The 15,931-nt window shown below is 50.2% G+C and overlaps 4 protein-coding genes across 4 annotated transcripts; 2 read left to right on the top strand and 2 right to left on the bottom strand.

Annotated features, from left to right (window-relative positions):
• Window positions 1–5,277: 5,277 nt before the first annotated feature.
• N7539_000442 (SPX and EXS domain-containing protein) lies at window positions 5,278–8,678 on the top strand (the record flags this gene model as incomplete). Its single annotated transcript, XM_056930046.1, has 8 exons — window positions 5,278–5,291; window positions 5,382–5,436; window positions 5,498–6,546; window positions 6,596–6,956; window positions 7,054–7,197; window positions 7,255–7,428; window positions 7,485–7,577; window positions 7,629–8,678. 8 exons carry the CDS (start codon window positions 5,278–5,280, stop codon window positions 8,676–8,678), a joined length of 2,940 nt encoding a protein of 979 aa, XP_056794339.1.
• A 1,434-nt stretch (window positions 8,679–10,112) lies between these two features.
• N7539_000443 (peroxidase family protein) lies at window positions 10,113–11,133 on the top strand (the record flags this gene model as incomplete). The annotated part of the gene is made up of 4 exons (XM_056930047.1): window positions 10,113–10,221; window positions 10,309–10,549; window positions 10,627–10,898; window positions 11,009–11,133. The coding sequence occupies 4 exons, from the start codon at window positions 10,113–10,115 to the stop codon at window positions 11,131–11,133; spliced, it is 747 nt and encodes a 248-aa protein (XP_056794340.1).
• A 596-nt stretch (window positions 11,134–11,729) lies between these two features.
• On the bottom strand, window positions 11,730–12,700 carry N7539_000444 (Bax inhibitor-1 family protein; the record flags this gene model as incomplete). Its single annotated transcript, XM_056930048.1, has 3 exons — window positions 11,730–12,324; window positions 12,421–12,491; window positions 12,554–12,700. 3 exons carry the CDS (start codon window positions 12,698–12,700, stop codon window positions 11,730–11,732), a joined length of 813 nt encoding a protein of 270 aa, XP_056794341.1.
• A 1,064-nt stretch (window positions 12,701–13,764) lies between these two features.
• Window positions 13,765–15,547, bottom strand: N7539_000445 (uncharacterized protein; the record flags this gene model as incomplete). Its single annotated transcript, XM_056930049.1, has 5 exons — window positions 13,765–14,556; window positions 14,625–14,853; window positions 14,918–15,272; window positions 15,337–15,419; window positions 15,492–15,547. The coding sequence occupies 5 exons, from the start codon at window positions 15,545–15,547 to the stop codon at window positions 13,765–13,767; spliced, it is 1,515 nt and encodes a 504-aa protein (XP_056794342.1).
• Window positions 15,548–15,931: the final 384 nt, after the last annotated feature.

Here is a 15,931-nt window from a genome sequence, read left to right on the forward strand (position 1 = left end):
CTTGCGAATATTATTCTCCGCCGTGGTGAATATGTATTGCCGTAGGGGTCTATCGCAGCATGGTGCTCAGACTCGAGCTCCCAGATGCGTGTCGCGCTTTCATTTGGTCGGGATTGGAGTCCACTAGAACGAGTTTTGAGAAATCGAAATTTGGCATGTACAGCACGGAGCCCATACCGCTGCCCCGTGGGGAACCGTTCTGCTGGTCAATCACCAATCTCTGGTCAATGCTGTTGTTGCGGTACCTGTAGCCGGCGTCGGGCGACGGGCATCGTTGTTGGTTGCTGTACTGAGGCTTGTCACAAGCGATCAGTGACTAGTAGTAGGCTGGACCTGATCGCCTACGAGGCCGTGGTCTTGATACTATTCTCGTGTACTCATCTGCATCCGCCTTGACTTGGCCAGCCTCGCTTCCGTCACCGTGTGCTTTGGTCGACGGAGTGCTACCTGGGAAGGACCAGGAATGCCAATGATGATCGTCGACCAGCTGATACGGCACGGGCGGAGACACCACTGGGATCGTCCACGCTGAATCAGATCTCTCGCAGTGGACACTTAATTACCACAGTGACCTAAGCGGATGATCTTTCCGCGCCAAATTAATCAATAGGTCGTTTCTGCTAATGATCAGCGTTCCGTATGAGCTGGGAGACACATGAGGGCTGATCGACTGGTCCTTAGGCCACACCACATATGGGGACAAGGCCACGATCTTGTCAAGATGAAAGATCTGCTTGGGCCTTGGACGGCTGATCTGCTTTTTGAATTCGGGAGCTGAATAGTGCATAGGAAAAGGAAAGCTGGTTGATCAGTGGGTGCTACCTGTAGGTAGTTAGGTACTAACCAGGTCAAGATCCCACAACGAGGACGCCATCAGATGCATGGGTGAGTGGATGAGTGGATATCTTACTCAGACTTCCACCGATTTGATGGTGGCCCACTAGTCCCGGGAGAGTTTGGGTGCCTGAAGGACTCGGGCCCCTGGGACTGTTCCCAGCCGGGCCGTCAAAGCATTGAACCGGCCCAGCAGGAGTCAAGGAGTCAAGAGCGTGCTACGGTAGTGAATGGGTATAGTCATATTTTAGGAGTCTATGAATTTGGTCCTGCATTGCGAACTTATGAGTGAGGGTGACCGACTAAGCATTCACCCCCTAGTGAATTATACTAGTATCACCACCAGCTATTTCATGGATTGCGGGCCTTGGGAGCAGTGTGACCTTGGTCTCTCAGAGTAGTCACGACTCACGACTCTCTAGGCGTAATGATGGTAGGTGACTGATGGCTTATTACGGTATCTACTCCCTCGTGCCTTTTTCAAAAGGCTCTGAGTATGAGTCGCTCAGGTGTGCACTGACAAGCCGCATGTGATAGAACAAGCATCATCTGTCAAGACTGACATATAGCCTCCTTGTAGGGTCATGGACACTTCGAGCAACCGAAGTGCTCGCCCGTAGAGTCGAGGTACACCTATATATATCCTCGACAAGTGGTTGTGTGCGCGAGGAGAAAGGTCAGACACTCGCATCGACAGTACAACAGTCCGGACTGTCCGGTAGTGGTCAAGTTTGATGACCGGTCTGTACCTTACTTGTGCTCATCGGTGTTTAACTAATTCCCGTCAAAGTCGGCACGGAACCCGGTCGATATTCATTCGGAGCTGCCTTTACCAAGTTGCAGAGCTAAGGTGAGAGTCAGCCATCGGTAATTAGAGCGCACCACACTACTTCAGTACCCCTGATTCCTGCCAAGACTGGCTGATCGCCAATACATTCACGTGGCCCACCACATCACTGCGAGGACTGCCGAGGCAAATTAGATCAATAGTACCTACCTAGAGCCCTGGACTACTACTATAGGAGATCTGCTACGCTGGTAACTACCTCAGATCTGCACGTGAACAGTCCATACTCCATTGTCCACCAAGCATGATACCCTCCTGACCTTTGCGTTAACAGCCAGCACGAAGGGATTTTCCGAGATTGTCTTCTTTATGCCATACATACCTATCGTGCTAAGCTACGTCGTCGTCATCTATGGAGATTCGGGCGATTTTACCCAGCAGAGACGAGGTAGAGCTTAACATATATGCCTTGGAGGGGGAGAGAGGGAGAGAGTCTCTGCGGGAATGTACACGCCCGTTCCAGAGTACCATTTACAGGCACTCCTCGTAGAATGAATCTACAAGCAGGAAACTCAAAATCCCAGACATCGTCTTCCACAATTATGTAATTGCCGTATCCTTGGGTACTTACCGTGGAAAGAGTCGTTGCCCACCTATAATTCTTCGCAAGAACCGTGTCCTTGAGCGGCTTAGTCCTACCTAGGTACCTACATCGTAGGTATTTATGTACTAGTTGCTACGAAGGATGTTCCTGTCAACTGACACTTTATTGAGAAACGTACCTACCTTTAGGATTCTTGTTAGTTACCGGTAGCTATACGATGTATCATATACCTAAATATGATGTCGTTGGGGAGGTAGGTACATATGAAGCCCGAATACGACGGCCAAAGTCACCAAAGAATTGCTCGAAGGGCTTCACCGACGAAACAATATGTAGACGTGGGGTTTTCTTGTTACTAAGTGGTTGTCGATCTTGGAGGTTCTCTAGCTACAGTTGCCCGTTCTAATACAGTAGGTATGTCCTTTATACTAGACTAGGTCGTTCATCGTGGAACGGTGTATATACCATTGACAGTATATACTACATACTATAGGAAGGGCGGTGTCAGGTCGTATGATCTCTGAGCAACTATCGGTGTGTGAGCAGAACAATGTCGGGACATTACCTGTCAACACGTCTCGAAATGAGTCACCTGCGAGTGGATGGTGGGATGGATCCTGACGGGAGTCTATCCTCTGATCTGGAAAAAATGGATATGTCATAATGTTGATTCTTCAGTCAAGTACGCACATGCAGCCCGTCTGCATGATAACGGACAGGGTCCTAGCGCATCGAGCGCATTGTACCGATGGTCCCACGCGACAAATTACCGGAAGAGGATTTCCAGTGGGACGGGCTGATGAGCCGCCTTATCTCTCCAGAGCTGCGTGACGGTGGACGACACCACGCCTGATGGCGATCGTTGTGCGAGTCCTACTTCATGTGGGTTACTAGAAGTTGAAGCAGACCAGACGGGGAGCGCCCAGGATTGGCGTGTTGTTGTGCACGAGTTGCCATTCGTTTAACGCTCACCGCTAGAACACAACCAGGTGAGAACACAGGGCAGAACAGGAGGACAATTTACTCGTGGTGATTGATGCCAAGCCATCAATTCATCCCAGAGAACCTGTGTCACTCCAAGAACAAATGAAGAGAGTGAATGGGCGTCGCTGATGCAGGTGACAGGGCGGTGAAATCTTGAAGACGACTGTTTGTATGGCATATGATACTGCCGTGATGCTGCCGTCTCATCGCAGTCCATACAACTCCATAGAGTCCATACTTCTCTATAGCCTAGATAGAATCCTTCCCAACTAGACAATCTCACACTTGTCCCTCTCTCATAGGGATTGTGATGCTGCACCTACTGTAGCCACCTTCTATCGGCGACCTGCGATGTTATGGACTAGTAAGAGATAAATTCCATGTCCATTGGGACTCCTGTCTTCTGAGGGGCATCAGGGCACCTAGATAACAAGTTTTTGTGCCCGCAAGGGACTCGAATGAATTTTGTACGTGTATGTAGTAAGTACTAATGCAGTATGTAGAATGTACTTACCTATGTACTTACCTATGTACTTAAGTATGTACTTAACTATGTACTGACTTAACTATACTGTACCTTAGTTAGTAGTATGTCCTATGTACCATGCGGTTATGCACTGATGCAGTATGCATTTATCGCTCGCGCATACTAGCGCTCAGAGGCAACACTCAAGTATATTCGTGGAGGCTCTGGGGATTGCCAAAGATCAACCCAGATGAACTCAAATCCATGTCATTTTGCCCTGCGGAAGTGCGGAGTATGTTTTGTGGAGCCTATGATTCTTGTCGCTGCGTGCCGACCGCATCACCGGCTAGAGACTGGACAGATCGGGTTCACTAAACGATGATTCGACGCACGCACATACGTGGACTAAGGGCGTGAGGGTCACAGAGTCGGGTGATTCATGGGCCACTCAAAATGATGTAAAACCGCCGAGTACATTCCAGGGCTACATTCCAGGCCCGCAAATGCATAGTACTGTACTTGCTGAGAGGCCTTTGGAGCTCGGGCCAGGCCACATTCGAGCTCTCTGACCCCTCTCTTGCCATTTAAGGTGGATGACGGGGGTCGCTTATGTGACTCAAGATCCTGTAAGGTAGATGGTAGGTCCAGTAGACCGGTGAACTGTTGGCAAGCATCAAAGTTTAATGAAAAGATTGGAAAACGGCGGTAAACCACTGATAAGCCCGAGAACATCCTGCAGTAGTACCGTGGTGAGCAGTTTACTGAGCCGGAGAGCATGTGACGTTAGTAGACTGAGGTAGTTACCTCACTAGACGAGGAGTAGTATGTAACTACTATGTACTATGTACAGTAGTACCCGCTCGATAAGATAGGAGAAAAGGAAAGGTGGGTCCTGAAATTCCAGGTCGCCGTGGAATTCGCGGACCGTGGATCATCCTGATGACAGCAACGAATCACGCTCGAGGACAGTCGCCGTGCGTTCATGGAAGCCTCGAAACTGAGGCATCTGCAGGGACGATCAGGCTCTGCGTTGCCGTCCTCAGGTCCCCTCGGGCATTTCATGACATACATGAGCTCCTCCGCGACCTGCACGTGCGCAGTTGAAGCCTTCTGATTGTGACTGCGAATCTCAGAAGCTTTTCCGAAAAATTCTGGGAGTCCTGGTGGCAAACCTTTAACAGGCGCAAATTCAAGACCTGCCTGGAATAGTCGAGACGTGCTCCGATCTTCGGGTTCCCGGTCGTCTCGCTCGTGCCTGCACGGAGGGTGCAAAAATTGGAATCTGTACTTGTACTTAACTTCAAGACTTGGCGCCTCTCGTCGCATCCAACTTGGTTTAGCACCACCCGAGTGCCGCTTCCGCCAAGCAAGCCAATTCAGGCGGTGGTGCTTCACGCGATTTTTCTTTTTCTGCGGTTGCAAATTACTGATCTCTGGACGCCTCATCCCCATAATGCCGTATGACCCTTGTTGGTCGGCCCGATAAACTTCGTCCCTGCTGGTCATTACTCATTCGTCCACATTTTTTCTGATCCAGCTTGGCTGCCACACTCTCTTTCCCACCACGGCGAGGTATGCGGTGACTATCGAGTCGTGATCAGGATGAAGTTTGCAAAGTAAGTCATGCCCCTCACCCGCTTGCATGTCACCGCGAGTGACCCCGGGAGAAGACATTCCAAAGTCACTAATCCCGAGTGGAAATGCAGGGAACTGGAAAGAGAGTTGGTGCCGGAATGGAGGGTGATGTACCTGGATTATAAGGTAAAATGGCTCGCAGCTTGCATCGGGGCTGGGATGGATCATTAATATCAAAGACCTGCAGACCGGCAAGAAAAAAATCAAGGCGATCACGCGAGCACTCAAGACCGCAAGTCGAACACCGGGGATCGCTCCTCGTTCGCAGTCCGCGCGATATCCTCCGACGCCCTCCCACACCCATTCTGCTGGGCTCGGTGCATTCGATTATCCTGATTCATCCAATCGGCCCGCTCCTTCAACGGAGCAGCAGCCTTTACAGACACCGGGGTCTCGTCTCTCGGGCCCAGTCGGTAGTTACGGAAGCATCGTTGCGTCCCCGCGGCAGCATATTGACAGCCCCGATATCAGATCACTGAGACTGCCGGAGCCCGCAATCGATCCAAATCAGCATGACTCTTCAACAAGAGAATTAAGTTCGCAGCGAGTGACAAAACCGCCGCCAGTCGCCAGTCAGCAACATCCCTCGAGCCCACTGGAACCAGAACTGACAAAATCCTCCACGGGCCGAGGCACTACTGCAACGCAACCTGGGACTACAGCAAAGGTGACACGACTCCCGTCTGGAACCTCTGTCGCATCTGCGGCGAACCGTACGCCGCAGTTCATTCGTCGTGTCTTCTCGTACGTGGAAGATCCATCGTCCGCCGATCCTTATCGGGAAGTCGAAAAACGCCAAAACGAATTCTATGCATGGCTGGATGACGAGCTGAAGAAGATCGACCAATTCTATCGAAAGAAGGAAGAAGAAGCTCAGGAGCGCTACGAAGCTCTTCACCAGCAACTTCACGCGATGTCTCAGAGCCGACAAGAGGAAATGAAGGGTGTCAAAGCAGCTGTCCGTGGGAAGACGCGAGATATCATACATCGTCCGAAAGATGTTGCCGCGTGGAATGCAGCCCATCTCAAGGAGACCCTGAAGCAAAAGTTTTCAGGGCAGTCGCTTCGCTTTGGCAAGAACTCTCAGTCCCTGGCGCGCATGGAAACACCAGGGCTGCGCCCTCGAGATCGTGAATTCATGTTTGATCGGAGGGAAGATTTGGAGTACAACGATACGCCGAAGAAGGACCCAGGATATCGAACGGCTAAGCATCAGCTGAAAATCGCCATGCAAGAGTTCTATCGTGGGGTCGATCTGCTGCGAGGCTACGCTAATCTCAACCAGACTGCTTTTCGCAAGATCAATAAGAAATTCGATAAAGCGGTCGACGCAGAAAAAGCCTCTCGAATATATGACGGAGCGCGTCAACAAGTCCTACTTTGTGCGAAGTGGCGAGACCGCAGACATCATGCGTAAACTCGAAGACTGGTATGGACGGTATTTTGAAGCTGGGAACACCAAAATCGCTGCGACGAAACTTCGCAGCACAACTCAAAAGTCTGGCGACTATTCCCCTCACACCTTTCGCGCCGGCCTCTTTCTTATGGCCGGGATTCTCTTTGCTATCCAGGCGCTCGTATATGCCGCGCGGAACTCGTCGCAAAATGATCCCACATTGCACGTTAATACAAGTTATCTGCTGCAGGTATGTCTCCCAAATCTCTCTGCCATTCCAATGTCGGCTCAATGAATATTTTGATGGCGACGAGAGAGGTGTCATAAAACTGATTTGCTCTTACCAGCTATACGGCGGATACTTCATGATCTCGCTTCATTTGTTCCTGTTCTGCTTGGCCTGTATGGTTTGGAGCCATTCGAGGGTTAATTATCGGTTCATTTTCGAATACAATACTAGGCACACCCTGGAGTGGCGCCAATTGCTGGAGGTATGTCAGGGCCCGGACGACGTCGTTGTGCGAATCTTGTGCTGACAGCACCTCTAGGTCTCGGCCTTCTTTATGTTCCTGTTGGGACTTTTCATGTGGCTTAATTTTTCATGGGTCAACGAGATGTACATTTACTGGCCTGTGGTACTAATTGGCTTGTCTGTGTTTATTATCTACCTGCCCGCACCCGTACTATACCACCAGAGCCGCAGCTGGTGGGCTGCAACGAATGTGAGTCACCGGTGTATATCACGAGTTGTAAAGTATCATGACTAACAAAGCTGCAGTGGCGTCTGTGGTTCTCGGGAGTTTACAAGACTGTCGAGTTTCGGGACTTTTTCCTCGGCGACATGTATTGCTCCCAGACGTATGCTATGGGGGTATGTTACGATTGGCCCTTTGCTGTGTTGAACAAGACTAACCTTGCGCAGAACATCGAACTCTTCTTTTGTCTGTACGCCACGTATTGGGACACCCCTGCCACGTGTAATTCCTCCCATTCCCGAGTCATGGGAGTCTTCACTTGTCTCCCATCATTCTGGCGTGCCTGTCAGTGTATTCGCCGCTACACAAATGACAAGAAACACAAGAAGCTCTCTTTCCCACAAGATGCTTTCCCGCACCTGTTCAACTTGGCCAAATACGTCTGCGGTATTGCTTACTACTCGACACTCAGCATGTGGCGGATCAACCGAAGTACCCGATTCCAAGCGCCTTTCCTGACGTTTGCCCTTCTCAACTCAATCTATACTTCCATCTGGGACGTGCTCATGGACTGGAGTCTGGGAGACCCGTATGCGAAGCATGTTCTCTTGCGGGACGAGCTTGCCTTCCGGTACGTCTGGATTTACTACGGCGCGATTGTCCTGGATATCGTTGTCCGATTCAACTGGATCTTTTACGCCATCTTCTCCCACGATATCCAGCATTCAGCCCTGCTCAGCTTCTTTGTCGCCCTGTCGGAAGTGCTTCGGCGTGGCGTGTGGTCTATTCTCCGTGTCGAGAATGAACATTGTGCGAATGTGACCAAGTTCCATGCATCTCGCGAGCCCAAACTTCCCTACAAGTTCGAAATTCCTCAAAGAGCCCGTGAGAGCTCACGTGCCAGTGATGTCCAGCTTCAGGAACAACCTGCCCCGACACTAATTATGCCAGTCATCGATGTTGAGACTGGGGTCGGAACTCCCGAAACTTCGACCATCCGGCCCCGTATCCCACCAGGTACTCGCTCGGGAAGTCTCCGACGGTTCAGTTTCCGCGCAGGAACTGCTCATACACAAGACTTTGAGCGGCGACAGCTTCCCACCTTCTTATCCGAGGCTGCCAACCCGCACATGGGTCAGGACGCGGGCGCCGAAGACTCGGACGATGAAGACGATTATACCGAGACCGAAGGTACGGGGACTCCTCCTCTGAATGAAGAGGATGAGACGAGATCCTCATCTGGAAGCGAGAGGCTTCCAAAAGAAGTGGATACTTGAGTCTCCTCGTTGAATTCAGTATCACCGCCGCTTTGCTCGAAAGGGAAAGACAAGTGCGTCAAAAAAGGAAGGGAGATGCTATATAACGACCGACCACGAGTTATTGATTAATGGGCGTATGTACATAAGAAACTAATTTTCATGTGAACAAACCAAAATATAAACTTGCTCGACCTTCCGGGTACTGGAGAACCTTGATCCTATTCCTCATTAGAAGGCTAAGAGCACATTCAGATATGGGAAATCTTTTCCTGTCCGGGCACAAACCCGGTGAAGAACCGAATACTCAACTCGCCTGGACCCAATTTTGAAGATGCCCGCTGGAGCCCTGGCGCATGGCTTGCAGGATCCACTTTTGCATGTGGAGTCAGGGGCGGCAATCCGCATTTTGTCTTGCAAAAGATGCGCTCCAAAGAAAAAGTGTTTTTTTTTTATGGGCTGAAGGGTGCAAAAGTTGACAAATGGCCCAGTCAAGAAGCTTGCAAATGAGGAACACCGAGCATGTGGCGGATTGTCTCTACATTTCTTGCCCGTGTAGCAGTGGTGATTGACAAGTGAAACGTCCTCATCGTCCAACCAAGTAGATCGTCGCCCGGACCCCTTCATATCTACATAGTCAGGCAATAGGTATGGACTGGGTATCACCCACGAGATCGTCAACCGAGGTCCTTTTCCGACTGAATCAGGCAGCTTTTATTTCCAACCGGAACACATCGAATGGAGATTCCTTTCTGCAAATCCCTCCAGCCCCGACTGGAGGAAGGCGGCACGATCACCGGCTGCAACTCAACCCTGGCCATGTGCCTGTCAACAATGCATAGTCTGGAACTCTCTGGATGCTGCCAATCTCTCGACTCAGAACTGAATACCCTTGGCATTCCAAATCAGTGATCTGCGCCGTCGTCTCGTAGTCCTGTTCTCTCATAAGCGGCATATCGCCCGTCCTCTCTGCCAACGGTACGGTAAAGTGGACTCGGAGCTTTTGGAGCACTAACCAGACAGAGCTGATTAGTCCGTGTTAATGTGGACGTGCCAATGCGAAATCTCTGTCCAAGACGGCCGTTGCCTTGATCATGTGTGGCAGACTGAAAAGTCAGTATTGCGGTCATTTTGATATGATGATAAATGCTGGGCTCGAACGGGTAGAATGGACCGAGGGGTTGGGTGTTGATTTCCAAATAACCTAGCGTGACTGGATGGATTAGTGATGAATATCTCAGGTGTACACTCAGTCCACTGTATAGTGATTAATTGTACAGTGTGAACTCGGATGCTATAATGAGACGATCTTAATATCGACGAAATGAAGTTATAAAGCCAAGAGTGGGACGATCATTTCGGGGATGATTCTGGCCTGGATCCCAGTTCTTTCAATTTTTCCTTCTCCAGAACTTGCATCCTTGCTCCTTCGATATAGCAATACATACTTCGAACATGAAGGTAACCATCGCAGTCATCGCGGCCAGTTGCCTTGGAGCTTCAGCTTCGGCTCTCCCCAAAGATCACCCCCCGGTCAACTGGCGACCTGCTGGACCCAGCGACAGTAAGTCCCAACATTCTCCAATGGATGGTTGTATGCCGAGCGAAAAAAAAAGAATCACGAGTAGAACCCTCTCTGACCAGATATCAGCACGCGGGCCATGTCCGATGTTGAACACCCTGGCCAACCAGGGCTTCATTCCTCACCACGGCCGAGATCTCACAGAGGATGAGGTCGTCAACGGACTCAAAGACTCCATCAATCTCGCCAGAGACTTCTCCAAGACCTTCTACCAGGCCGGCCTGAAGACCAATCTTTCACCCAATGCGACCACATTCTCGCTCGATGACCTAAGTCATCATAACATTCTCGAGCACGATGCCAGTCTGAGGTAGGACGATCTCATCACTGCTTGTGTGAATCCCCGAGATGCAGAGAACATGATCAGTCTGACTTTGAATAAACCAGCCGCCGAGACTACTACAGCGGAAACGACCACAGCTTCGACCAGGCCACCTTTGACCAGACCCGCTCATACTGGCAAGGCGACGAGATTGACGTTTATCATGCGGCGCTCGCTCGCCAGGCTCGTGTAGATACCTCCAACCGAACAAATCCCGACTTCACCTTCTCCGAAGCTGCCAAGGGAACGACGTTCATCGAGAATTCAGCGTACATGCTCGCCTTTGGCGACAAGACGGCTGGAACCGTCCCCAAGGCCTGGGTAGAATATTTCTTCCGTGAGTGAATCGAGTCTCCAAAGCATTGTGTCATCGACCAGAATGCTGCCTGCTTGACAAGAAAGTGATACCGCGAGGAATTGTCAACTGATTATGATCGCCCTTTGCAGAGAACGAGGCTCTGCCAACTGAGCTTGGCTGGCGAAGACACGACGAGGAGATCACGTCGGCGGATTTGAACGATATGTCTCAGAGATTGGCTGTTGCTACGAAACAAATCCAGGACAGCAAATAAGCAAACCAAATCTCGAGGGCGAGTAAACGAATTATCCATGATGCTTGGAAGATGGTGTGAATGCGAAGCGTTTGTCTGTATACCTTAACAGTGTCCATGAATCAATTGTACAAGATGTCTGTTCCTGTCCCGAGTAACATGTCTAATTCAGCTGGGAACTGTTCATATGTCTCGACCCGAATCGATGTGCTTGACTAGACCATCTTTGCAACTGGAATCTACTTTTCCCTACATTCCATGAATGGTCGGACATTACTCAAGTATACGGGGATAAGGGCGTTTCTCATCTCAAGCGTAAGATGATGATTCTCAGTTCCAATTAGGTACAGCGCATTGGCATCATATGAAGGAAACACAAGAGGCAACCCTCAAGTCAGGCGAATATCAGCGCTCATGGCATAATTTATTGCAAAATAGACAGAACAGAACACGAAGACCCGCAAAGTGCTGTAATGTTGTGTAAGAGATATGAGAGAGGTAAGTACAGTCTCTGTGATCACCAAGACAGGCTCGGATCCGGTTGTATCCCTGCGAAGGATTGATTAAGCGTGGATTGCAAAATCGCGGGCATGCTTGCTGACGAAGGATGACTAAGGCTAGTTGTTATTCTGGCTGTTCAGGATGCGAAGAATCGACAGGAACAGGTTCAGAATATCCAGGTACAGCGCGATGGCAGCAGCGATCTCCTCCTCCACGTGGTAGTGGCGCATGACCAGCTGAGTATCCACCAGGATATAGCCCGAGAAGATCAGGGCACCGAGACCACCATAAATCAACTCGGCAGTGCTTCCAAACGGCATAAACATGGCCACAACCCCGAAAAGGATCATGAACCAGAGAGCACCGAAGAGGTATGGCATCCAGCTAGTGAAGTCATACTTGGTCTGGCAAGCGAAAAGAGTGAGTGCGACAAAGATGCCCAGGGTCAAGACAAGCGCTTGCACAACAATTCGCGACTCGTAGAACGACGTGACCACGCTGATAGAGTACGCCTCCATCAACGTGAAGCCGGAAAGGAAAAGCAAGTTGGACGGGTAAGACTTGCGCTTCCAGTAGGTTGCAAGCATGAAGCCAAGGGCACCAAAGATGGAGATGATCATAAGCCAGAAGTTTCCCTGAATCCAGGTGCGGTATGATGCATTGAAAAAGGAGATGGAGCTGAGGATGGTCGTGAGGAGAATCTGGGCAGTTCTGCAACGAATTTCATTGTTAGAAAGAAGGTTTTCAGATTAAAGTCGGTACCGTATCAGGTAGCGGGCGCTATTCGAGGGAGGAGATTCGACTTACAAGATCGCATAGACCTTCCGAACGAACTGCATCCGAATGTCGATCGTCCCCTCTGCTACTGTACCTCCGAACTAAAACATCATGTTAGTGGCTTCATATCCAACACTTTAATAACCCCAGTGATATTTCATACCTTGAAGTCGTCTGGCAAGTTGTCATCTTCGGATCGTGGCGCCGGCTCAGTCGCTGTAGCTTGGTAAGATGGGGGCGCTTGGGTGTAATGATCATCCTCGAAGGAGTCTCGCTGGGGCGCGGGCTCGTAACGAGTGTTCGCAGCCATTTCTGTAGATGAGCTTCCCAGTTTTGAAAGTACGGTGCTCGTATTAGCTATAACGAAAGCAACGTTAATTCGATCAGAAGTAGATGTGGAATCTTGATGTCGTAGTTGCCTGCTCTTTCTTCTGGGGAGGCGCAGCAACCATGTGACGTGATCGATAAGATCACGTGAGGTCCTTGTGGTAGGGCGATATGGAACGCGCCGTCTTGGGCTTCTCGTAGATTCGATGTCTGTCTAGCGCCTTGCCACTGATAGGCTTTGTGCAATACCTCAAAGTGAATACTAGTTCGAGCTATGATTCAAGTGTAGTCACTAAATATGAAGTAGCCTCTCAATGAGACTTAGAAGAAGTCAGGTATACCTCAACCAGTCTCCGCAAGAGATAACTGATAGACGTTAGAGTTGGACCCACAATGATAAGATGAGCGGCGACATCAGTATTGCAAGGCGCCACAGAGAGTGAATATGGCATTAACCGTTCGAGCATGTTAAGACTGAACTCGATGTGGATGGATAGAAGTACCCAGAGCACTCAATAACGTGGAAGCAGGGATGACTTGTCCGCACGTTCATTGGGCTTCAAAATTCCGATTCAACCTTTTGCATAGGATGTTGTAAACCAACAGGCAAATGCTATTTTTAAGTACCGGTCCCAAAATTTCCTCTTTGTAGACACTGACCTATCTCACCGAGTCTGTAGGTGGGAAATGCTTTGCGCCAGCGAAGCTGGTTTCATGTAGTACCATATAGTCAACAAGATCAAATTCTAATCTGTGGTAAGAAGCTTCTGGCAAGAAATAGCACAACCAGAAGAACAATCTGTTCGAAAGGAAGAAAACGAGACAATTTGTACATTGAAAAATTGAAGCGCCGAGCAACACGAGATGCATCAATGTAAACAGCAGAAATAATCTAACAAGCCAGTCAGAGCATTTTGCAAAAGGAACATCAAGAAGTAGGAGAATTGCCGGCCGTCATATGCAGGGGAAACCAAAACAGACTTCGACAGATGGAAGTGGGAATAACCACTATCGAGCCAAAAGACTTGACAGAAAGAAGGAAAGCCGTCAGTGTGAGGCAATAAAGAAAGTGTTTGTGATCAGACAGACGACCATGACCACCAGACCGTACACGGCCAAAGCGAGGCTAAGACGCCGGAGAAGTGCTTTGCGCCAGTGACGTGTGTTTCGGAGCAGCAAGCCACTCTCAGTCAATGAGCGCGCCAGTGATCCTTCGGCCTCGGCATCTGCAGCATCATCGTCGTCGGACAGCTCATCAACGACCTCATCGTCCTCCTTCATGAAGCCTCGGTGAGCGGGAGAATCAGGCGAGGATATCTTGTAGTAGAAGAGGCCGGGTAGGATGAAACTGATGCTGGTACTGCCAGTGCTTCCGACATAAGCAAGTACTGCTTCAAGAGACGACACCGTCATGGCAACAATGTAGCTCAGAATAAGGATGGTAGTGGTAATGATCGAGAACCGAATGTCACTCATGGGCTCTGGAATACGATTGCCACGCGGACCAAGAAGAGGATGACGGTGTGGAGATGCCTCGGTCCCGGAGGGCTGTGAGATTGGGCGCCATTTCAGAACAGCATCCACTGATGCCCTGCATGGGTGACATTGTAATGGGTAAGAGAAGACGACGAGCATGACAATGGCAGCACGACCAATGGTGGCTGCGACGCCAGGAGGATACATGCCGACAATATTGCCTCCCACTTTGTTACCGAAGGAAAGATAACCGGTGATTGCAACGAGAATGTAAGTTGCGGCAGCGCTACCAATGCTAGCAAACACAACACCTGTAGTTCGGAAGTGGCTGTTGTTTTTGATCTCGTTCAAGATGGAGAACATCTATAGGGGTGATGTAAGCGACCGACACCGAAACTGCGCGGGAGATCTGGTTTAGGTAGGGATCGTACATTCTGATGACAAGTAAAAGCAAAGACAATCACTGGGAGGCTGCTCAGGGCCGGGACAGCGCCAGCCCAGTGAATGACACGGATTGGTCCCCCTTCAGGAATAGTATCACCCTTGACAAAGTGATAGACCACTAAGACGACCAAATACGCCATGGAGACCAGTGCGGCAATGCTGGTATACTTGAGCGAGTCGAGACGACGCAGATATGAGAGAGGAATAACTATCAACCTAATGACAGTGAAGAAGGAACGTCAGTATTGACTGACCAGGAGCCTGCGACGGAGACACTTACATGAATGCCGTCACCCAGAAATGGCGATCAACCAAAAAGTCATAGACCGGCTCGGCTCCAACGAAGCCTTGTACCACGCCCGGCATAAGATCGCCGATGATGATGAGATAGCTAACGCCGACTCCAAAACATTTGATCGCAATCGCCGCATCGAAGACCACCGCAGCATTTGGGTAGGTCAATTGTGACAGCGCGAAGAATGATGCGCTCCCTTGATCGAGATATTGGGCGCACCTCGACTGCAGGTAAAGACCGAACCCCGCGGTCACTCCAGACCACAATATCACAAACACACCTAAGACCATGCCCATGTGCGAGATGGCGAGTGGCATTGCAAGGACGCCAGCGCCGATAACTAGAGAAAGCCAGGAAGGATTAGCGATAGTTGCAATCGGATTCGGATACTCGTCTGCGCTCACTCGTATTGACCAGATTAATCACGCTACTAGACCAACTAGCCTCTCCCGTATGTCCGACCGCTCTCTTTCCACGCGCACTTCGCCTGTGAAAAGAAAATGGTTAGCCTATATTCAATAAACCCAGTCCAGGATCGCCGTCTTGTCTGCGAACTAACCATCGTGGGCCGCCCTGTGGCGAGTGTACGATTCCAACAGTTGAATCTTCCTCCATGGTGACAAGATTGATCACAGATCGAATGCGACTGTGAGTGTAGGATATGGCATCTGAACTGACAGCGACCACGACCAGCGGAGTCGGACAGACTCAAAACTGCGTATACGAAGATAACAATGTGTAAGCTGGGAAGGGAAGAGAATGACGCGGTGGCCCAAGTCTTATCGAGCGTGGCCGCGATAGCTCAGCGGCACCTGACTTGTCCAGCCTCGGGGCTCCATTTCTCGGCCCTCTCTCCACCTCCACGGGCCCCTCCGAGCGAGGCATCTTTCCGGCAAATTAACACCACAAAAGACCCACCGTCTCCATGACCAATATCCTATTATTCCAGAGGTGATTGCTTTCGAGCCTCTACATTTCTGGATCCGGATAAGAAGCAAA

The sequence above is a fragment of the Penicillium diatomitis genome, assembly GCF_028827545.1.
Source record: "Penicillium diatomitis strain IBT 30728 chromosome Unknown utg000001l_segment0_segment0, whole genome shotgun sequence".
Taxonomy (NCBI): Eukaryota; Fungi; Ascomycota; class Eurotiomycetes; order Eurotiales; family Aspergillaceae; genus Penicillium; species Penicillium diatomitis.